The sequence below is a fragment of the Nothoprocta perdicaria genome, unplaced genomic scaffold, assembly GCF_003342845.1.
Source record: "Nothoprocta perdicaria isolate Ctin4 unplaced genomic scaffold, notPer1 scaffold_166, whole genome shotgun sequence".
Classification (NCBI taxonomy): Eukaryota; Metazoa; Chordata; class Aves; order Tinamiformes; family Tinamidae; genus Nothoprocta; species Nothoprocta perdicaria.
In genome coordinates, this window is record NW_020454827.1 from 638,111 (window position 1) to 661,676 (window position 23,566).

Sequence of the window (23,566 nt, forward strand, 5' to 3'; positions counted from 1 at the left end):
GCGCCGTGAAACCGCCCTGGCAGCCTCGCCGTCCTTGTCCTTGTGCCGCTGCCGGCCCGGTTCCTCGGGGGAAAACCGCAGGGTGCTGGCGGGGCCGGAGGTGACCGGGTGCGGGCCTGGCGGGGCGACCGGCAACCCCCTGGGGCTCGGATCAGGAATTCCCTTCTGCGCAAGGGCCTTTAGCGCTTGGGTCAACGGGGCAGCTGAACGCTCATCCTGGAGCCCAGCGAGGCAAAACGAGCCCCGTGGGGCACTTGGCTGTGGCCTGTGAGGCTCCAGTTCACGGAGGTTCATCCCGAGTGCCCTCCTCGCAGCTGTCCCGTCCTGCTGTGCCCCCCAACGGGCAGGACGTGCCTGGGCAGCTCTCGTGAGCCGGCAGGGCCCTCCTGGCCCTGTTCCATGGGGCTGCGAGTGCCCGGCCCAGGCTGGACTTTGGCTGCCCAGCGGAGGCAGCCCCGGGGTGGCGACGCGATGGCCACGGCGGGTGCAGGCAGGGCTGGGACTGCGTGGGAAGGGCCCTGGCGCCCTGCAGCAGCCCCGCAGAGGCAGGATACATTTGGGAAACGCTCAGCACTTCTGTGCCCCTGACCCAAACCCCTTGGCTGGCTCTAATGGCAGCGCCCGCTGCACCCAGAGGTTGCAGTAGGTGCGTGTGTGAAGGGCTGGTTGAAGGTGATATGCAGGAGCGCTTGGAAGGGCCAGCAAGGGCTGGAGTGGGAGGCTGGGTGCTTTGGGTGAAATCCGWGGGCATCTTTTCTTTCTGACAGTCTGCTGGGGCTGCAGCCCAGACAGCCCCCCCTCTTTCCCAATCCACGTGCACTGGCACACTTCTAGTGCATGATAAAGGCCCTGGAAGTGGAACAAAACGCACGTAGGAGGTTTAGGTGAGCGCTSTGTGTCCAGCAGTTCTCCTAGGTGAATGTTGCTGTTCCTTACACTGGTAGTTGTGTCCTGGTTAAGGAATCAACCACGTGACCAAGGTGCTCTTGAGGAGCTCTTGAGCACCTTGGTCGTGTGGTTGATTCCTTACCAAGTTCTCATGAGCAATTCCAACGAGGTGCTGATGATCTCTGCTACAAACAGGGATGTCCAGGATCTCTGGAAACGTGCACGGTGCTTGTAGGGAGACAGAGCCTATGTTTTTCTGGTGCATTTGGGCCCTGTACACAGGAGAGGTGCTGCAACTGCTGCTACCTGGAACACGGGGATGCGGAGCTCGTGGAGAAGCAAGCAGCAAAACAGGCTTTTCCTGCCTCTGGGAGAGTCACTTCCCCTTCCTGCCGGGGAGGGCCCTGTTCTGGGATGGATTGGGGGGCAAAGCCTTTAAGTAGGGCGCTGCGGGGGGACWGGGCCCGCTCGGAGCCTCCACCTTCCCTTGCTCATGAACTCCTAATAGTGACCCAGCAGCCGCGTCCCAGTTTCATGTGCTGCTTGCTGGATCAAAGGGATGGGAAAGAGGAAGCTGGAGCCGGGCAGCCCGTTGGTGGGTGACACTTTGCTGTTACCCAGGTGTTTCTGTAAAATTGCAGTGAGGCCTGCGGAGTATTAGCAAAATCTTAAGCGGGTGCCACTTGATCATGTCTGGGATAGGTGAGGTAGATAGCAATGTTTGGCCAGAAAAGCAGGGGAAAAGATTAGGCTTTGGATCTGCTGGAAGCTAGTGGCCAGGGAGAGGAATGAGGCTTCTCTCCGAATTCCAAGGTAATGTCCCAGTGTGAGTGTCCTATGGTATTTTTCAGGCCCCACTCGGGAAGTTGGTCTCTGCATAGCAAGAACCTGGCRAATGAAAATAACCAGCAAAGAACTGAAGAAGCAGCCCCCACCCCGCAGAGCTGCCCCACCCCTGCTGGCAGGGAGTGGAGGGAGCTGCTGTCTCTATCTTGCTGCCTAAAATAGACATATCTGTTATCTGCTCCCAGCTCTTTCAGCGTCGCGCTGCGAGCTGCCTGGTGCTCCGTGCAGTTAATGAGTCGATCACCCTCGTTTGGTGCCAAGGGAAGGAGGGAGCAGCTGAGGCCAGAGGCCGGGGCCCCCAGGAGCCACAGCCAGGTCTGTGCCAGAGCTAAGTGGCATTTGCCACTGCTCTGGCTCATCCTCCTTTGCTTTTGTGCTGCAGCTTCCTGCAGTTTCCCAGTATCACTGCTTAGCTGACAATTGCTCTTTGTTCCTTTGGTCTTTGCAGCCCTGAATGGGGAGCAGGGCTCCGGCCAGTGTTTCTGCTAGTCTAAGCTGTAAAATTGGCAAAATGCAGCAGCAGCAACAACTAGCAGCCTCCTTGCTGGCTGGGGCCTAACACGAGGCATCTGAATCATGTTGGGAACATTTCRGGGAGTTTTAGGAATGGGGGTCTCTCTTCCTGCAGGCCGTTCTGTCAGAAACGGGCTGCTTTGCTGGCACCTCTGCGGGGACCCAGACTTTCTGACCCGGAGGGAGAGCCCAGCCGGTGCAGCATGTGAGGCTGCATTATAATGGCAAATAGATCATGCATATACATTTGCTGTTGCTCCCTATATAATGGCAAAACCTTCAGGAACCTGCTCCCTTGAGACATCTCTCCAGCCTTCCACTTAAAGGAGTAGATGTCTCTGTAGAGCAGTAACTTCTGTTATTCTGTGAAATGGGGAGGAGAGGGGGTGGAAGAAAAAGGTGAAAAGTGACTTTGGGGGCTCTGCCTGCAGGCACAGCTAAGCCCGAGGGATAAGATGGGTAGAACCTGAGCATCAGAACGATGTGTTTCCCAAATAAATGCTTTAGAGGGCAAAAGCGGGGAGAAGGGAGGCCTGTGTCCACCTCTGAGCACGTTCAGAAAGCAGCTCTGAGCAAGTAATTTGCTCTGGCTGTGATTGGAAGGGATGAATCAAGGTGGGTGAGCAGGGACATGGCAGGACATGGGGAAGTCRTGATGTTCCTGGAGCCGCAGGAAAGCGGAGCTGGGCAGCCTGCTGCCAGGAGGGGGATCTGCAGACCCTCAGGAAGAGGCTCCCTTGGTCTGTCTGTTAGTGTGGGGGGCCTTTTTGGAAGTGACCTGTGAGCCTACCTATGTGTAGGTTGCTGTGGAGCTGTCAGCGATCCTGCTGGGATCCCTTCAGGAATCCCAGAGTGAGCTGCAAGTCTTGTCTTGTTGCAGGTTTGCCTGGTTCCTGATTGCTCTTCCCCAAGGTGCTGCAAAACTCTGGGGCTGCTGAAGTGGCTCCGCATCACAGAGCTGCCCTGCGTGCCTGGCAGCGCCCTCGCGGCAGCGCCCGTGTCCTCGCGGCAGCGCCCGTGTCCTCGCGGCAGCGCCCGTGTCCTCGCGGCAGCGCCCGTGTCCTCGCGGCAGCGCCCGTGTCCTCGCGCCCTCGCGGCAGCGCCTGCCTTGTTCTGCCCCCAGCAAGTTCAGTGCAGCACAGACCCGTGGCTGCCCTGGAGCTGTAGCTGCATGCGCTGCAATGGGCGAGCCAAACAGCAGCGGGTACAATGCCCAGCATGCAGTAGTGCRGAACACCCTGAACGGGTGTAATGGTCCTCCTGGGGCCATGCACACTGCCAGTCTGAGTGTCTTTAAGGGGGTTTGTGTGCAAAGGGGAGGTTTCAGAGCRCTTTCCCTCCCCGTGGCTGGTTTCCTGCCATGCTGCCAGGGACATGTTAGTTCAGAGGCTCCCTTACCCACAGCTGCACAGACTGAATTCCCTGCTTCCCACTCAGGGTCCACCTGTCTCTGTGGCTCTAGCTGCTCTCCAGCTTCTGGGAAGCAGTTTGACCCTTGAAACAGAACATATTTATGCAGAGCTGCAGCTTTATCTTCAGGCACAGAGCATGGTGGAGACCTTGAAGCAGATCCGAGCATGTGGCTCCGTCCACCAAGTGCAGCATTGTGGCAATGTACTGCTTGGGGTCTTGACGCCTGCTGATTAGGCTGTAGGGCTGATAAGTTATTCCGAGGCACRGGATGCCCCTGAGGATCTCTGCACAGCAGTTTGTGCATGGTGCAAGCCAGGATCCGTTGGATCTACCTCTGCTGAAAACCTTTCCCTCTGCTGCCACTGTCCTGGGCCAGGCCTGCGGCTTGTGTTCTTGTGGGGAATGAGAGATGGATGTGGAGCATCCACAGGATAGCTCAGGATAGCATCCACAGATCTTTTTTTTTCAACTGACCCTGTGTTTGCTCTTTCTGTTCTACCAGAACAGAAAGTGTGGAACACTTGGGGACAAAGTCAGGCTTTAACTTCTTGGTGAAATTCCTCCCTGAAATTAGTGTAGTTCTTTCTCTGCTCATTCATCTTCAGGAGAGCTTCTAAAGAGGAGCCCAAGTAAAGGCTGCAACAGTAGCTCTGTCCTTGATGGTGTGAGCAGAAGGGCTGCGTGGGTCAGGGCTGCTGGCACTTTCCTGGTTCAGGCGCTCCCTCTGCTTCCCCATCTACCTGCTCCTTCTGGGTGAGAGCAGCTGGTAAGAGAGCCCACAGCAGCAAGTGGCAAAAAGTGAMGTGATCTGGGACAACTGTTGCATGTCAGAAGAGAGTTTGAGTAAGTGTTTATAGCCCTTGGTGCTTCTGTAGCCCCATATCCTCTTTTACAACTGTGAATCATGACAGAGCAGCGTGATTCATACGCAACTCATCATTCACGGAGCTAATGAATGAGACCCCGTCGGTCGCAAGCAAACAACAAGGTGGAAGAGGGCAACGAGYACCTCAAAAGAGGGTGGACGTTTTTGGCTTGGTGGCAGTTGGATTTTTTTCCCCCTATTAGCGCGCTCTTTCTCTGTACCTCTGAGGCATTAACATCTTAACAAGCAAATCTGGATTTGGAGTCGTGGTCCTTCAGTGTACATCTTGTACCCTGAATGGCCCATTAATGCAACAAGTCTTTCAAAACTTGGAGCATTAATAATTGGAGCGGGAGGAGGGGAGAGCTGGGGAGCTGCGGCAAACCTGAGGCTGCCAGTGAGTCACAAACATCTCAAGTGCAGAAATGTCTGTTCCGCTTCCCAGTAATTGGGCACACGAGCTTTGGGCATTAGGTCAGATGCAGCTACTGAGGCCTATTCAGAGCAGGCCCCTGCAATTATTTTTGAGGACGCATTGCCCTTGATGCGAGGGTTTCCRCGCGCCTTGATTCACCTTCCCCACGGGCTGTGCACATCCCCTCACGCTGACTTGTCACGCTGGCAGGTAGCACCTTTAGGAAGAGCAGGAGAGATTGTCCCTTCCTTTCTCGTACTTAATTTTGTCCATATCTTCCTGTGTTTCTTTGGCCTGGAAGGTTTCGGCGGTTGCTTTGTCCGAGCGTTTCCTGGGGCCACCTCTTGGCAGGTCTCCGCACGCTCCCGCATGTGCCATGATGAAGCGCACGGTGCTGCCCGCGAGCTGCTCCCTGAGGTGATGCGAAAGTCACTGCCAGCACCACGGCTCGACCCTTAACTCCTGTTAAACCCCAAGGGAGCTTCAGTGGTCACTTGTGCCATCAGCTAAAGTGTGACAGCAGGAGAGGGCACTGAGTAGGGGTGCCCATCATCCCATGGTGTGATTTGAGCCCATTGTCTGTATGGGCGGTGGGATTTTGACTCTCTGATGGAGACCCCTGAAGCTGTCTCCTTCAAACGCTCCCTCGGTGGCAGGCGCAGCCTGTGGAGTGCCACAGAGGCTCCGCACCCTTAGGTTCATCTGCCCTTATTTAGCAGCYCACAGGTTTTCCAGGAAATGTTGCAGAGCTTCAGTCATCCCTCCGGATTTGACGTTAGGGAGCTAGAGTCACTTCCTATCTGATTGAATCCTCTGCCTTAATAAAAGGCATGAAGTCACAGAGCGTATCCGTGACYGGTCTACTTGTTCTTCAGCAAAAAATCACAAGTTAAGAGTCTTTGGATGGAGACTTCCCAAAGCGAAGTCACCTATGAGGRTGTGCAAGGTGGGAATGCCCAGTGGGACACAGCAAGAGGCTCATAGTGGTAATTCTCTGCTTTCCTGTCCCTGCCTTGAGCCTGTCTCACAGGTTAGGTGCCTGTGCCTCTCTAGGTACCTTGAGCTCCTAAATTTCTGTGGTTCCTGCCCCATATGCTACAGTCCTCTTGCAYGGAGACCAAGGCTGGCACCTCGGGAAGGCCACACCATATGTGGCAACAGTTCTTTCCTAGAAAGCTTCCTTGCTGGGTAAGTAAGATCAGGGTGTCTCCAGGCTGTTTGTCTTGCTCTTGCAGTCAGGCACAGCTCCTTGCTTCACTGGCTTCAGAAGAGAACCCAAAACATCTTTTTGCTTTTAAATACCCCCGTTGTCTCTGTCCTTGTGGCTTCTTGATCTCTCGTGCTGCTGTTGTCACTGCGGGACGCGTGGCGGCCTCTGAAACGTGGAGCGCCGCGCGTCTCGAGGTGACAGCAGCTGCTATTGGGCTGCCACGCAGGCCCTCCCCGGCCCAGAATAGGGACAGCAACTGGCCTCAGTTGCTCCAGAGCCCCTGGCTCGCTTGAGCCTGTGAGCATTTGCTTCCAGCTGGGCTGCAATTCACCTCTTAGCCGCTGCCTGGAAGCTTGGAGCGCTCCTGGGAGCGCGTGCTGGTGTCTCCTTGCCCCTTTCCTTTGTAGCAGTGTGAGGGGGATCTTGGAAATGGAAACCAATTAGTTTTTGAGCTTAGTTCTTGAAGGTCAGGGCCTTATTCAACCTAGTGGCATCTGTTTCGATGTGGCCTGAATTGAGGATCTTGCCGAGGGCTCGGCACCTTCATTAGCCTCCTTACACAGTACTTTTTAAAGCACTTCCCTGCTGTCTCTGCAGCCCAAACACTTCAGGGGGATATTAGTGTGTGACAGACTGAAAAGGCAGCGAGTGGGTGTTTGTCCTAGGGTAAGAAATGCAAAAAAAAGTAAATCTAGTTTTCCTAATGGCTCAAAACCCACTTTTTTTTTTTTTTGATGTTCTAAACCCCAAATCCTATGCGTTGTCTTTTTCTCAGCTGGTTGGCCCTTGAGAGGCTGGAGGGTGACATGGGGCCTGTGGCTTGTGCCTGATTGTGAAGCCTGAAACTTGGGTTGTGTTTGGGGCAGCAGTGAAGACACTGTAATAATTTTATAGCTAATGGGAGGTTCCTGAGGGAAGGTGAATGGAGAGGGTATCATTGAATCACCAGGCTCTTCCTGTGGGTTAAGACCTTCGTTGGACCTACCCAAGGCTGTACAGTAAAGGAAGGTCTAACTAGGTTATTACTGAACTTAAGCCAGGTCTGTGGTTTGTGGGGGTCTGTCCTCCCCACATGATTTTAAAGTGAGCTTTAAATCCATCGGGAGCCTCTCCATAAGGTAAAGTGCCAGGAGAAAAGTAGAAAAGACCGGCTGCTACCACAGGCTCCTTCCCATTCACTTTTCTCTATTAATCTGAGGCGAGTGTGGGGTTAAAGCCGGGCTGGGACCAGCTGCTCATGTGCCAGCTGCCTGCGCACACTGGGCTGGGCTCAAAAAGGCCCCTGAAGCTCGGGACTGTGCTGGGTTCCCGCCGTCACATGTCGGGTTGTGCTCTGCATTAGACTCCTTGGGAGTGACCTGGGCGCTTGGGGCGGCAGTTGGGATCCTCCCGGGAGCCTCTTTCCTTTCCCCGTGCAGTCTGTGCCTCGCAGAAAGGGAATGCTGCCGACAGCAAGGGCATCCGTTGGGGTGGCGGGGCAGAGGTGGCTGTGGCTGCGGCCTGTCGTGCGAATCTGCCTGTTGCTTTGCCTGCTGGCCGCTCACAACCCCTTTCTCATTTTCTCCTTTCGCAGCAATGGCACCAGCATGATCTCACTGATCATTCCCCCCAAAGACCAGATTTCCCGAGTCGCAAAAATGCTGGCRGATGAGTTCGGCACCGCCTCCAACATCAAGTCCCGCGTGAACCGCCTTTCAGTCCTGGGAGCCATTACATCTGTACAGCAAAGACTCAAACTCTATAACAAAGGTAACCTATAGCTTGCCGAGTTGCTGGCATGTTCCCCTACTTGGGGGTGACTTTTGGGTCCTGCCCTGGGCAGTTTTCTGCTAATCGCATCTGCCTGGGCTGCTGTTTTGACACTGATATTCCAAGTGTGTTTTCTGGAGGTGGCTGCTTTAGGGATGGTCCTCAGGACGTGGGTGCTCCTTAGCCTTAAACAAGTTCACGACTCTGTCCTTAACGACTGTTCTGAACTTGCTCAGCCTGGAGACCTCTTCCATTGTGGCYGATTGCCTTAAACTACAGGTTTTCCATTCAAATTGACATCCATCCAGAGGAGCCTTACATGCAAATGTGATGATAAGCAGCTGCAGTTGTTCTGGGAGGGAACAGRCCCAGGCTATTGAAGATGAGCAGAGGTCAAGGGCTCCCTGCTCCAGTTTTGCCTCCTGCAAGTGACCTTGGCTGAGATAGTCAGTCTGAAAACAGCCATGTGAGAGCTGGGAAAGTGTCCTGGGATGTGCAGCTGGTTTGCAAATTCTCCAARCTTGCAAACTCCCACGTTTAACTTTCTGTCAGTGCCATCTTGGGTTCCCTCTGGTCTCCAGCTTTACACTGTTCAGTACAGATACACTGTTCTAGAGTTAGGGTAATGATTTTCCTTCCAGCCATCCAAGAAGGAGTGATGGGGCAGATAGAAAGCAAAGGACATAGGAACTTTGATTTCAATCCCGTCTTTAAGTCTCAGATCCTGCTAGTTAGCTTTGGCTGGCTTTGGCTTGCAGCATTTCCCAGTGAGCTGAAATTGCTCTGTGTCCCTTACAGTACCTCCAAATGGTCTGGTTGTTTACTGTGGAACAATTGTGACAGAAGAAGGGAAAGAGAAGAAAGTCAACATTGACTTTGAACCTTTCAAACCAATCAACACATCGTTGTATTTGTGTGACAACAAATTCCACACAGAGGTAAGAAGTCTCTTGATTGTGTACGGGTCTTGCGGTACACAAGACCCATACAAGTCGAACTTGTTTGCTCCACTCTCTGAAATTCCCCTCGCTCCCTGAAATTCTCCTCCTGTTTGCTTGGGTCCACAGCCCCCAGAACTGCAGGCTTTCATTAAGGGCTTCCGCTGGTGAAGTATTGGGTGGTTTGTAACTGGCCACTGTTCAGAAATGCATGATATTTGCTGGGGGTCTGATGAGTTAAGATGTTGTCCTGATCTCCTGACCCAGCCAGTAACTGCTGAGTCTGTGTAACACACAGGCATGAACCTGCCTCTGTAAYTGGTGGCAGGTTTTGCTTCATACGAGAGGCCTGTAGATCTTATTCCGAGCTATGCCTTAAAGAAATGCCTGGGGAGTATAAATGGCCCCAGTCTTGATCCAGATGTGTTRCCTGAGACTCTTGATAAAGAACTGGCTTGTGCCTAATTTACTTAGGGTAAGATGAGGTGGTTTTTATCCAGCATCTAACTGCAGGATCTACTTGTTTTAGTTAAATGAAAAGTTTTGAGACCTGTTTCAGTTGAGGTGGATTTTGGTGGCTCCTTTGTTTGCATGAAGTCACTTGGTTGCATCTGAATTGGTGCTGGCTCTGTGGGCAGGTTCAGGGCCTTTCTTTGTAGCAGGTGTTTGACCACATTTCACACTGGTGACACGGCAGTGGGTGTGCGACAGGCTCAGCTGCCTCACATTTAAAATGTGGGCTTGATGCAGCTCCCAGTGRCCGAGTTCTGCCTGTTGGATTGTGTTTTTGGAGACCTAATCTTGGGGTTTCAGAGGGCGGGAGCAGAGRCAGAAAAAGGGATGTTTATTCCACAGGTGTGATGTATCTCCCTATTATGCTGCCTCCGCACCAGGGATGGAATCCCAGGGCATCCTTGACCTGCGAGGAGTGCTAGAAACTGGGAGCAGGTTCTACCCTCCTAGAGACAGAGCTCCAGAGAGCTCTGCCGAGCCCGTGTGTGTGTGGGCAAGTGAAAGGATGAGGGAATTGGGGAGGGAGAGGTGCCACTTCAAGGGTGGTGTCTGTTGCTGCAGTTGCTGGCAGTGGGTGGATGGCAGTAGGGCAGTGGGTTGTTGCCTCTCCTAGCAGGAAGGAGGGATTAATCTGCTCTTGGCAGCAGGAACTGCTGCCAGGGCACTGATTGTGTACGAAAAAAGCTGCTGTGGGCTCTTCCCAGGAGGCAGCTCTTGAGGCTGGTGCTGACAGGTAGCTCTGCTCAGCGGGAGCCGTGCTGACTTGAGAGGAATTTGCGGTACTGGCTGTTGCTGATAAGGTGACCCATGATAGCACCTTTCTGCAAGTGCTGGGTGCTCTCCTCACTCTGGGTGGGTTCTTAATTAACTCGGTTTTGGAGTCCTTGTTCATCTGTTCCTGCCACGTTTGCTTGTTCTGGTTCCCGGTGCGCTGCCAGGGCCCCTGATGGGACTGGGGAGAAGAAGGACCTGACTCTCTGTGTTAGGCTGAAGCTGGGAAGAAATTCAGCCCAGGCTGATAGGCCAAAATATAAAATCTCAAGGCCCTTGTACACTTGGAAGGTAGAAAGTGGAATTGCTGATATTGAGCTCAAGAAGGAATCACTGATCACTAGGAACTGAATTAAAATAAGAAGGGATCGAGAACTCAAGAGCTGTAGGCGTTTGTTGCCCAGCAGTGACATCTGATGAGATTTCCCTTAGATATTTTATTACATGGGTGAAACTCAAGCAACTCCCCAAGAGGGATATGAGCCCTGATGTGTGTCTGAAGGGCAGGATTTACAGTGATTTAATTTGATACCTTGGCCCGAGTGTTCATCCCAGTCGCGCAGTTTGCTTGGCCCTGTCCCAGTCAACGGGACTAAAGTGTGAACTGCCGTGGCCTCCTCTCATTCATCCTGCAGCTGAGGAGCGAATGCAAAGCATGGATCTTGGACGGTAGGTTCTAGTAAAGCTCTATTTCTGTTGCTTTTGAGCTGGAAAGCCRAAGCTTGGTGTGCGGATTCTGGATCAAGACGACTGCCTTGCTCCTTCCATTCAGCCCAGCAATTGCAGAGGCAGTTAAAGGACGYGTGTGGTATAAACCAACACTACCACTTTCTCGATACTGGATGGACAAATCCTCCGCCCTGCTAATCGTTTTTTTGCAACGCTGATGATATCAGAAAGATGCCGCTTGCTGCTATATTTGAGGGGCATGTGTGTAGCTGAGCAGCAGTGTAAGAGTGTCTCAGCCTGATACCAAGAGCAGTCAGAGCTCCCTCTAAAGGACAAATGCAGAATTTGGGGTTCCAGGCAGTGGCCCACAGCACCCCTAGGTTCTCTGGCAGGAAACACTAATCACCTGAGYGTGCTCTGCCCTATAACTAGTCGTCTTGCTCATACCCACACTCCACGTAGAAGCAGCATTTGGACAAAAGATATTTCAAGGCCTTGATAGTCATTTTTAGGCAGCTTGAACCACCTTGTGGACTGGATTTAAAGAGAAGGGCCTGCAAGGATAACTGCTTTTTGCAGCAAAGGTTGTARTTGTCCTCTCTCTAGCCAGTTTCTCACGGGGCAGCTTTAATTCTGTTGGGTAGGGCTGAASTTGTCATTGCCCCTGGGGGTTTCATTCCTCTGCCGTTGGGACCTTGTGAAGGCAGCAAACAGAGCAAAGCAACATTTGTGGTGGTTGGCAAGTGGAAAGTCAGGCTGTATCAGTGCTTTGTAGAACAAAACCCAATGGACAAACAGCCTGATCAGAGGGCAAAGCAGGTTGCTCTGGTCGGGATGCTAGGAGGAGATTCTGCCAGCTGGAGAGGTGATGAGTTTTGTTTCATCCAGAGACAGTGAGTTTTGCAGTTTCACCTGCCAGTGATGAGCTGGCAGTGCTGGGGAAAGAGCTGTCAAGCCTAAGTGTTGGGTGCCCTTCAGCTGCTGGCAGCACTGTGCTGTGAGCTGCAGGGGCTCCTGGCTCCTTATTCTGCTCCTTTTCATTTAGTTCACCGGCCAAAATCACAATGATCATCTACTGCATAAAATTTTCTTGATTTTTTTTTTTTTTTGTCCCTCACAGTTTCAGACCGAGATAAACGTGCTAAAAGATGCATTTGCTGTTTCTGCATCTCGTTAAGCTAACACTGATGATATTGTTTCTTGTTCAGGCCCTCACGGCACTGCTTTCCGACGACAGCAAGTTCGGCTTCATCGTAATAGACGGGAGCGGTGCTCTCTTTGGCACTCTGCAAGGAAACACCAGAGAAGTCCTGCACAAATTCACTGTGGATCTTCCAAAGAAGCACGGTAACACACCTGGGGTGCTCCAAAAAGGTTGCAGCAGCGGCTACAGGGTGCGGGTTGGGATTAGAAGAACAGGCAATGCCAGCTGTAGGTGTTCAGCTGTGCTCAGCTCCATGCTCCTCTGCCAGCAAAGCTGCATGGGTTGAGTCCTCTGACAAGATTAACTGAATTAACAGCATGTACAGTTGGTCTTAAAGTGACACTTTTTTCTTCTTGAGCTTTTATTTGGTTTTGGAATAGCCTTTAGTGAAGATAACTCCTCAATGTAGTAATATCACTTGGTAGTGTCCTTAAATCTTGTGTCTCGTGGTATTGCATGCAAAGTCCATTGAAAAACAAGAGCCTGTTCCTTGGGAAGCACAGAAGCTTTATGGAACAAGCTTCCCTGCTGGGATGCTGGGTTGCATCTTGAATTTGGAGAACTACCTGTTAGCTGCTCCTGTTTTACGGTTCTTCTTGGCTGAAGGTTGGGATGGGCCAAAATGAGATGGGATTGTCTTCCCAGCAAGCAAAGCTGGGTSGTGTCTGGGCTGGAATACCCTGCATCAGCATGGGGAGCTGTGTAGGAAATGGCATTTAGTGCAGGTACGGGATATGAAACCCTGAGCATCTGTGCACATTTTCCAGTGAGGCTTCGCAAAATGTAGTTCCCTCTGGGGCAAATAATCCCTTGCTGCGACCGAGTGGTCTCTGCTCGCTTGCTGTTTCTTGCTTGTGGCAAATGAATTCAGAAGGTGTCATCTGCCCTCGGCTTCAGTTCCCTGAGGCCCAGCTGGGGCCATGTGCCAATAATGTAATATTTCTAGAGCTTTCCAGACTGCTGCCTCACCTGTGCTCTTTCTTAAAGGCAGAGGAGGTCAATCTGCCCTGCGTTTTGCTCGTTTGAGGATGGAGAAACGACACAACTATGTGAGGAAGGTAGCAGAGACGGCTGTGCAGCTCTTCATCTCCGGAGACAAGGTGAACGTGGCTGGGCTCGTTTTAGCTGGATCAGCTGACTTCAAAACTGAATTAAGTCAATCTGACATGTTTGATCAGGTGAGTGGCTTTTCTGAGCAAAGTTTTAAGCTGTCAGTAGTAACTTGGTGTTAATGGCAGGAGCTCGGATATAAGATGTGTCTGAATTTAGTGTCTTAAGTGACCTGATCAAAATATAAAATCTGATGTATTTGGAAGTGACCTCCCTTTTCCAGTAGCTTCCAGCAAGGAGGTAGGAGCTCATTTTCTTAGTAACAGCATTACTAAGAAATCTGCCCTCCYTGCTGTAGAGTTGGCATTTGTGTTCTTTGTGGTCCAAAAGCAGAGGCTTTAGTAGAATTCAGCTCCACTAAGTCARCCTGTCTGGTGCTGTTGCCTGAATGTTGTGCTGCAGTATTAAGCGTTCAGAGGTCCCTCTGACTCGGGACCTGGGCTTGGAAGTGAAGTAGAAGACATCAATGCTGTGCCTCTTGCCAGGTGCTGGTTTCTGTGGGGGTTATGAGGGAGTTTTATGGCAGTACCATGTGGTGGACTGACTAATCTTGTCTCCCCATTTAGCGGTTGCAATCCAAAGTGCTCAAACTAGTTGACATTTCATATGGAGGAGAAAACGGATTTAATCAAGCGATTGAACTGTCAACTGAAGTCCTCTCCAATGTGAAATTCATTCAAGAGAAGAAACTAATAGGTAGGTGACTGTGATTAGCCTTCTTCTGAACCAAATAGATCAAACCCATTAATCTTCCTTTAGACTTTCTGGCAGTGCCTCTGTGTGGTATYTCTGGTAGCATCAATAGAACTTCTAGTGATGCTCCCTGAGGTCCTCCAGACACCTTCTCCAATGCTGCAGGAGTTAGGGGGACATTCAGGAGAGTTTTCTCCACTTCTAGCAGCCACATGTTGTTGCTTGGATGAAAACCCAGTGAGGGCAATAGTAGCAAAATAGGGACCTTCCCCTGGTGAGGGAARTAAATAGTGGTAAATCCATGTTTGTGACAATGTCTTTCTTTGCATCCTGACCGCAGGCCGATACTTTGACGAAATCAGCCAGGACACGGGGAAGTACTGTTTTGGTGTTGAAGATACACTAAAAGCCTTGGAAATGGGAGCAGTAGAGATACTGATAGTCTATGAAAACCTGGATATCATGAGATACGTCCTGCACTGCCAAGGCACGGAGGGTATGTGGTGCTTCTGTGAGATCGGAAGGGCTGCAAGGGGATTATCACCTAAGCCACCGCAGTGGGACAGATTAGCCTGGGGGAAGTGCCTAAGCAGATCTGTAAGGACTTCAGCAAGGAGATGTGTGGGCAAGTCAGTAGCCTGCAGCTCTCCCCTGCTCTGGGAGAGGAGGGAACTGGCAAAATTCCCCTGTGGAGAAGGGAGTTGCTGGGCTGGTGGTGGGTGGCAAAGGCAGCTGTGTGCTTGTGGATGTGGCACCTTGGGGCAGAYGCCCTTGGCTCTGCTGGCCACAAACACTGGGGACACTGCAGGGCCCTGGCMCACTCTTTGGTTGGGTGTTTGGGCTTGGGAGAAGGGGCTGGCTGTGCAGGACGCTTGTTCTCTTGTATGCCCAGTTCATTTTTCCACATTCCGAGTGAGCTGCAGYTATAAAGGAAGGCAGTGTCCGTGTCCAAACTCTCTGAGCTACAATTACTGGTTGTCCTTAGCCTCCTGTTGTTKTCAACCCACTTCTGGCAGTCTCATCCAACCTAATCCTGTTCTTTTTCTGTTTTATTCCCCCTCCTCAGAGGAGAAGATCCTGTATTTGACACCAGAGCAGGAGAAAGATAAGTCCCACTTCACAGACAAAGAGGTATTTCAGTGTGGGGGCTGTAGCTGAGTTCTCCGCGTGTTGGTGCAGCCCTCAGAGCTGTGGTTGTTGCACAGCTCTTGTTGACCCTTCTCTCTCAGACGAGATGTTGAGAGAGCACCTTGCTCATGTTCACTGTACCCCTGTGAACTGTACCCATGTTCACTGCACCCAGGCCTTGCTTTTCCCTTTTATTGTCCTCCTGCTGCTGGCTCTGAGGTCATGTAAATGAGTTGAGATTGCAGCAGGGAAGGGGCCTCTGACTACTGTCAACCACCCACTGGAGAAGTTTGATACCCCCATGCATCTGCGGGTTGAGGTCCCAACTATAACTTGCTCATGGGGTACAAAGTAATATTTGGAGAAACGGTGAAAACTAAAGGGTGCAGCACGAGTGGTAGGTGAAAATGGGGCTCTTTTCCCTCTACGCTCACACATGGAAGCCCCGAGCAAGACCCGTTGGCACCAGGAGCCCTGTGCTCGAGCCAGCACTTTGTCCGATGCTGACGCATCGGGAGCGCTTCTCGCCTGGCCCCTGGAGAGTGTGTCAGGCTGCTCCAGCCTGCGAGGCCAAGTGTCCAAGGCCAACTTTCTCTGCCTTGTGGCAGAAAAGGCACTTTTGGTGTCCTTGAAGCCAAGGACAACTTGTGGTGTGAGGCGCTTTATCAATAACTAACGTGCAATGACCGTAACATTGTTTGCTTTCAAATGTCTACGTAGACTGGCCAAGAACATGAACTGATAGAAAGTATGCCCCTTCTGGAGTGGTTTGCAAACAACTACAAGAAATTTGGAGCAACGTTGGAAATTGTTACAGACAAATCACAGGAAGGATCCCAATTTGTGAAAGGATTTGGAGGAATTGGAGGTAAACTGCAAGAGCAAAACCAGGCATTTTTATTTTTTCCTATCAGTTGTTTTGAGTTAAACTAGTGCTAACATGAGCAGAGAGGCAGACAAACCTGCTTCTTGCTAGTCCTGTTGCCTGTGTAAGAGGTGACTGTGGTGAGCAGGGGACTGCAGGTGGGTTTAGCTCTGGGTTAGTGGAACATTGGCTTGATGGATGTGAAGCAGAGGTGAATTATTGTAGCAAGTTACAGGGGCCAAAGGGTGCCAGGGGCAGGAACCAAGTTGAGCCGTTTGGCTGCTTGGGACACAAGGTTTCTGTGTTTTCAGGGTTTGACTTCCAGGAGTCCTCCTCAGCCTGCCAGATCTGTCCTCTTTGCCCAGTGGGAACGTTTGCTGCTGTGCTCCTGGCCCTGTAGGCTTAAAAGGCCACCCCTGAAATACCCTTCACCCAGGCAAGGGACCTTGCTTGGGGTGGGGGACCAGGCCATGAAGATGCCACTGAGCATCACTTGTATTCCYTCCTAAAAGGTTCTTTCAGTGTCAGCTCCATTTACTGTTTGGCCTTACAGTCTCATGACCAGTTGCAACAGGACCAACGTTTGTTCCCCATAAAATCATTTTGGAAATCCATGTCCTACCCTACTCTGGGCAGGTAGGCTTTGATCCCTTTGGGGAATATGGTTGGACTCAATCTTTATGGTCTTTTCTAACCATAATGACCTGATAATTATCAGGCCAACGTGGAGGTGGGAATGCCATATAGCTGAGTATCTGCTGTCACCCATAGCAGATGGTGCCCAAAACTAAGTGATCAGTCGGCGTCTGGAAACTGAGTTGCAGCGACTTGCATGCTCTTGTGTGAGGGCTCAGCAAGCTGCCTCTAGTGCCTCTCCAGCTCTCCGGGCTCTGACAAAGCTCAAGTGTTTTGTTTTTTCTAGGTATCTTGCGGTACCGAGTGGACTTCCAGGGAATGGAATAYCAAGGAGGAGACGACGAATTTTTTGACCTTGATGACTACTAGGTAGTCGACCTGGGTCCGGCAAAACGTGCCTCGCCCCTCCAGCATCCAACCCAAGGAGCAAACTCATGGTGGAAAACACAACAGATCCCTGCCTTAGAATTGGAACATTTCCAGAACTTGATCCACAAGCATTGGATTTAAAAAGCAAAACCCTACACTTTGATTTGTCATAGTGTCAGTACAGCAGCAAACTACTAAGTTCCTATATGCCACTTGGGACTAATTTAAAAGGAATCCCGGTTTTTACTTTTACTCAATGGTGAAATTGGTTGCTCTTGTATTTTATGAAAATGATTTTTTTAACCTTCATGATACATTAACTGCTGTAAACCTCTTCCTTCCAAAATTAATAGAAGTAAGATCCTACTGGTTTGTTTCTTTTTACTTTGATTGGAGAAATCAATTGCTGCATTTGGCAGCGACACGACCCATTTACATGGCATTCTCAGCTTAGACAGCAGAAGAAGGAACATTAGAGAACGGGAGTCATTCCCGCTCTTGGCAGGAATGAGAAGGCACTTGTCTGGAGTGCCAGCTTATGAGGTGTGGCTCACAAATTCAGGTGGTTTGGGGAGGCTTACCAGCCAAAAAGTACTTCCATCAACCTGCAGAGCACTGCTCTTGCAAACTAGGAAATGCACTTCATTGATTGCAATGAAAATGCTGCTGAAGTGTTAGGCTTAATTTGGATTTGAGTGATGCAGCCTTCAGGTTTTTTTTTTTTTTAAGTCTTTACAAAAATAAACATGCAATTTAAGTGAAGTAAGGTACACTTTGCTTTTTGTTCCTCGGTAAGATTTTTTTTTTAATTAATTATTTTTGCTTATTTTTTGGATTTGTTTTGCTTTAGGACTGCGTAAGGTTTCCTTGATTATGTGAATTTGATTGAACCCACAGTCCTGCACTGGAAGCGGGTGTTTCACCGGGATAACGAATGGAGTCCTGGACTGGAGTCTTAGTGCTGGTGCAGTTGGAGCATTTACTGGAGCACATGTTGAACCTCAGCCTGCCCTGGTGGGACATCCGCTCCCCAGCACTAAGGCCATCTGTCCTGTTGGCCTCCRCAAGTGTCCCATAAATCTGATGCTCAACTCGAATGTACCCTAAATGGATGGAAACTTTTGCATCAAGGCTCAAGAAGGCTTTTTTTGCCCAGTCTGCTCTACGGGATGCAGTGAAAACCCCTCRAAACGGCCAAGGGCTTTTCAAAGGCTCCCGCAGGCAGGGGGAAGGTTAGCGTTGGCACAGAATAATGCACAAATCTCGCCTCTTTTTCTGGGTTACTGGGCTCTCGCATGGGCACCTTGGCAGTGGGTGTCTGACAGCTCTGCTCTTCACCACTGCTGTGCAGTGCAGCTGCCCTTCCCAAGCCGCTGCCTGGCTTCCCAGTAACCCCGTCGCACTTGCACGGAGCAGGAGCTTGTCTTAAAGCTTCTGCCACGCTGTCCTTGGAGGTCCAGTCTTTGTGCGAGCGAGCAGGGCCATTCCTAACCCCGGGTTCTCATCTAGCAGATGCTTTTGCTGCACAGGTGGTTTCCACCTCAGAGCTGGAGTCTCCCGCAGCAGGCGGCCGAGCTTGGGCAGGGCTGTGGGCTTCGAAGCGGTATCTTCTGGATTCTGCCATTGTAAATGGGTCTGAGGTGACATGACAAGACCAGAGAAATTGGGTGTAAATTTCCATTTTTGAATATACTGCTTGTTGTTTCACATGATACATTAGGGTATGCAGCTCCTTTTTGTAGTTTTTATTTTTACTATTTAAGTTTGGAAATGATGCCAAATTTTTGTATTTCTTTAATCAATGTGTTCTCTTCGGTGATATATATTGCATTATATATTGATGTGTATATCAATATATACTGATATGTATTACACTTACACGTGCAAACACATTAAACGGGGGTGAAAAATCCTAGCCTTCGCATACTATATAGCCTCTGCAGAGAGATCCCAAGCAGTGATATCTTGGTGTTGTGATGTACAGAAATGGAGAAGAGTATTAAACCATATTTAAGAATATAGCCCAGACTCCTGATTTATTTATCTTTCTAGTGCAGGAAATGCCTGATTTGCTCAGGTCAATGCTGGAATGTGGAAGTTTCATCCGCTCTCCCCCTGTCTCCACAGCTAGCTGTGATCCCTGTAGCTGTTCTGGCCCTTCTTGTCATTGTGTTCTGTAGGTTCATGCTGCACTGGACTGTTTTCCAGGTGAGCTGCCTTTGTGGGAGCTTGAGGTTGAAAAATCTCCAAGTTCTCAATGTCATGAGGTTGAAAACCTTTTATTTTTTGTACTTGGTGCTTCCCTCTCTCTGATTTCCACCGCTGCAGGTGGGAACATGTGCCTGGATCCTGAAGGCTGTGCAGAAAGGGCGTATCTCTTGTGCATCCTGTTTGCTTCTTTCCCCCTGTCACTTTGCTAGGTGTACCTGGGTGGCTGCAAGTGCTAAGAGCAGAGATCTGAACAGCAGGTGGTGCAGGTAAAAGCATCGAATGAAGCCTGGCACCACGCAAAGACACCCAGGCACTTGGTGCACGGGGCCGCTGCCGCTTGCAGGTGGCATTGGGGATGGGACTCAAAGCACCCCCAAAACTGTCACCCTCAGTGACAATGATGGAAAAAACTTGGGCCAGCCCATGAGAGGAGCGGGATTTGCATTTGCAAGCCAAAAGGGCAGCTTTCCATTTCCAAGTCCTGCAAGCCCTGAGCCTACGTTGCTGAGAGGGAGCCCCTCTCCCCGTGAGRGAGGCTCGAGGCTCTTGCCCGCCTCACCAAGGTGGTCCTGCRTTTGGGCATTTGGACAACACTTGAAATACTCTTTTCTTGTACTGCTGTGTCACACGTGGGACTTGCCCTCCGCAGGGTGCCGCTTCAGGAGTGGGGGCCGCCGGGGCTGGTCTCTAACCCAATGTTTCTCCTCTCCCTGCCAGGGCAGGAGCTCCCTGAAGCGTCGCCTCACATGCCTGCTGCAGCGCGGCTGCCCTGCTCCACAGCACCCAGACGGCTCCCGGACAAACTGCTCCCACGCTCCGAGGCTCCCGGCGCCACTGCTGCTCCCCACATTGGAGGGGAAGGTCTCAGCCAGGCTAGTTGGCAGCTCCCTCCGCGTGCCCGAGATTCCCACTGGTCCTCAGGGGCTGCTCTGCCCAGCTCCAGCTGCTGCTCYAAGGTAAGAGAGCACTGGGAAGGGCAGCTCCTAGAGATGCAGGAGGCTCCAGAAAGCACTGCGGTACTCAACATTTCTTTCTGAAAACACTGCTGGCTTATCGGTGCTGCTTTATTTACATATTTATTTTCAGGCAGCGACGTGGCAGTGAAAGGCTCTTACAAGAGGCGAGGGAGGAAAAACCCTTGTGTGGAGAGGCTGCCCCAGCAGCACAGGTGAGGCGCCCAGCAGTGGCACATCCACCAGGGCTCCTGTCCCAACACCCCGAAGCTGTCACCCCATGAGTACTCCAACCTCCTGAGTACTTTGTAGACGTCCCCCGGAGCTGCACATGCTCTGATTGCTTTAAATGTGAGAGGAGAGCTTGCTGCCTGTGGGAGACCCAAGGTGGGCGCTGCTGGCATCTCACGTGGACAGTTTTAACCTGCTTACGTCGGCATCAGCTGCTGCGTGAGCCCTGGGTGCCGTCGCACCTGAGAGGCGGTTCCTGCTGCCTCTGGGGAGGTGCCGAGGAGGGCGAGATGGCTCTGTGTGAGAGGAGAAGCAGCCCAAGAGCAGAAGACAACATGGGCACTGGGGGGGTTCCCTTTCCCTTCTCTGTCACTGCCAAATCTGTATTGAATGAAGCACGGAGGGAAGAAGGAATGGGGCTGTGGAGCCAAGGGACTCKCCTCATGTGCTGGCAAGACACTCTGCAGCTCTGCACCTCCTGCGTGCCCTTCCTCACATCCCATCGTCCCCTCCCATCCTCATTCTTCACGAATCTGTCCCACCCAGAGCCGCTTCTTGGCTCCGTACTGTCGATCCCCCGAGCAGAGGTTTCCCAGCGAGGGCTGTGGTGCCTGCGAGAACCCTGTGCTGTGCAGCATTTGAGCTGCTTTCCACTCTGGTTTGTAAAGGAAAATACTGTCAATTTTGTGCCGAGTTTGGGCTCTGCAGGATTTATGCCCTGGAGTTTGGTGTTCGTTTGATGCCCCTCAGTTGGCCTAAACTCTCCCATAACCTGGTAATTTGGGTGTCGCAGGAGGGCGACGTAAGGAAGAGCCGCCCCTCTTGCGGCGTCCRACAGCAGCTGCTGTCTCTGCTGTTCGGTACTTGCAAGAGTAGTTATAAATCTGATTCCTTAAGTAATCAAAGCCAGCACTGTCGCTTTCTGCATGCAAAGCATCTCTGAAATAGGAATAAATGCTCATTTGAGCATTTAGCACCCAGCAGCTCCATYGGAAATCCCAGAGTTGGGACTTCTGCCACCACTTGTCTCTCTAATCYTTTTTCCCCTGTTTTCTCCGTGGCCCTCAGCCACCTGGTCCTTTCTTTTTTCCACAGGCAAATCACGTTGGCACAGGCAGAAAACACAGGCACTTAAAAAAGCAGGTCATCCTGTAGCTTTATTTCTATATTCTGGGTCCTGAGATCTGTTTCAGCAGTCTTGGGGCTGCCCTGCGTCTCCTGGCACGTTAGAAGTGCCCAGGCAGCTTTGCTTGGGCATCTTTAAGACAAGGCCTATAAGATGCATACACATTTCCTTGCTTTAATGGTGGTTTTGCCCCAGGAGAGGGCGGGAGCCTGTGCRCAGTGCCTGGAGAGGCCCAGACCTCTCTCCTTGGTGTTAACGACTTTCCTGACCAGGGAGCAGCTCTTCCTCCTGATCCTCCTAAAGGATCAGCTTCCTTCACCCTCCGCTGCCACCATGGCTAAACAGGATCTTCCAGCTGTGAAACCGGGCTCCAAGGGCTCTGCTCCTCTCCAGAACTTTTTGTCCTGTTGCACAACACAAAGGTACCTTGGGTTCCCTTGCTCTGGGGCGCTCCCACTTCCCCATCTTTGCAGAAAAACTGGCACAACGGGTTCCCTTAGGCCGAAACTAAGCCAGTGCTTCCACCTGGATAAGGTCATCCTTAAAGCTTAATGACTGGCTTTGCTTCTGGCTTGCTGATGTGCAGATCTGGGGCTTGGATCTGTCAGCAAAATAGGGAGTTATGCCCAGAGCGAGGACGTGTTGATACGGTGCCAAAGTAGCCAGAATTTGGAGCCCGCAGCCGTGGTCCTGGTTATTGTAATAATATTAACACTTCAACAGAAACAAAGCACTTGCAGCTTAGCAGAATTCAGTGTTTTGATGGAGTATTTTTGTGTACCAGACTAATTTCATCAAAAGGCTGGTTCTTCATTCATCCTCTTGCACCTTCCCTAGCACATGAATCTCTGTCCTGACCAGCTCATGTGAACAATCACAGTTTGCTCAGGGAACAACCTCACTTCAGTCTGCAGCTATAGAATACTTTGTTATCATCTGATCTTCTGGGTAGCTAGCACTCTACTCAATTACTTTCAATATTCTTAACAGTTCTTTCTCATACATCACAGCAATATTTTGTGTTAATATGGTTAAAAATGTAGCTTTTTACCAAGTCCCACAGCAATATTTTGTGTTAATATGGTTAAAAATGTAGCTTTTTACTCAAGTCCCACCTGCCATCTCATGCCCCAAGAACCACGGCTGGCCCTGGCACGTTTGCTGCTGTTGTGCAAGTTGTCAGAGTGAGATTCCAGGTTCTCTCTTGCTCCAAAGGGGCACTGAATTTTTGCCCGCTGCATTTGTCGCTTTTCGCACGACCCGGGCAGTCCTGTAATTGGTCCTATTTGGGAAACCAGCCCCGCTGAACTTGGGAAAGTACCGCTGCCAAACGGCACCGTCCTGCTCAGCATATATATGCTGTGTATATACCATCCTGCTCCTATATTTAGGAGCAGAAATGCTGATTTTTGACTTTGGTGGTGCAAATGAATATCTGCTGGCTTGTCTGCTCTCTGGAATGAACACATTAAGAGAGGGAGAGAGCAAAAAAAGCAAGTGGGATTTTGTTCCACCATGYGCTTTGGAAGCAGATTCTCTGCGACATCGTTACAAACCCACAGAGGTCAATGGAGTTAGATAACACGTAACAGAGCCCAAACTGGAACTCCTTCCTTATAGGCTGTGATKTAAAGGTGGAAAGAATTCAGCTCAGCTGTCAGCCTGAGTTTCCAGGTTTGCTTGGGGGAAAAAAGCCCTATTATTTTCAGGTGGGGACGGAGCGYGATGGATAAGGGCTAGGGGGTGCATTTCTGGTGTCACTCCGGGATTTGGGCAGGGATKGGCGGCGTGTTGGGTGCTCACGGGGTCCAGGCCAGGGAAAACGTGCCAGCCTTCAGGACACGTCAACGGTGCCTTTTGCTCCCCGAGGCATCGAGCGAGTGGCAGCTTTTTTGTTTGATTTCTGTGAAAGAAGTGCGGGCCTCACAACCCGTGCTCCTTTAACTTTTTACTCTTTTGACTCTCCACGGGGAGCCCGCATTATTTTCCCTTCCTTTCRCCCTTCCTCACGCGTCCTTTGCTTGATTCTCTTCCCTGCTCGGACCAGAGGGCAGGCCTCTCTGGAGGGAATGGCCCTGAGGGCGGCAGTGCTTTGGGCGGGAAAACGCCCCCCCCTCGTCGTACCTCCGCCAAACGCCCGCCGTGCCGTTTCCGCGGTCGAGGCGCCCCGGGGGCCTGGCCGCGGGCGGGTTTCCTACCTGCGCTGCGGCCTCGCGCCGGGCGCGGCCCGTGCGGCAGCCGCGGCGCCTC

At 51.4% G+C, this 23,566-nt stretch overlaps 1 protein-coding gene across 1 annotated transcript; it reads left to right on the forward strand.

The window, feature by feature from the left end:
- The first annotated feature begins 7,724 nt into the window (after positions 1-7,724).
- Positions 7,725-18,213, forward strand: ETF1 (eukaryotic translation termination factor 1). The gene is made up of 9 exons (XM_026035726.1): positions 7,725-7,899; positions 8,698-8,837; positions 11,999-12,137; positions 12,982-13,172; positions 13,671-13,800; positions 14,138-14,293; positions 14,864-14,928; positions 15,646-15,793; positions 16,713-18,213. The coding sequence occupies exons 1-9, from the start codon at positions 7,737-7,739 to the stop codon at positions 16,793-16,795; spliced, it is 1,215 nt and encodes a 404-aa protein (XP_025891511.1). The 5' UTR covers positions 7,725-7,736; the 3' UTR covers positions 16,796-18,213.
- Positions 18,214-23,566: the final 5,353 nt, after the last annotated feature.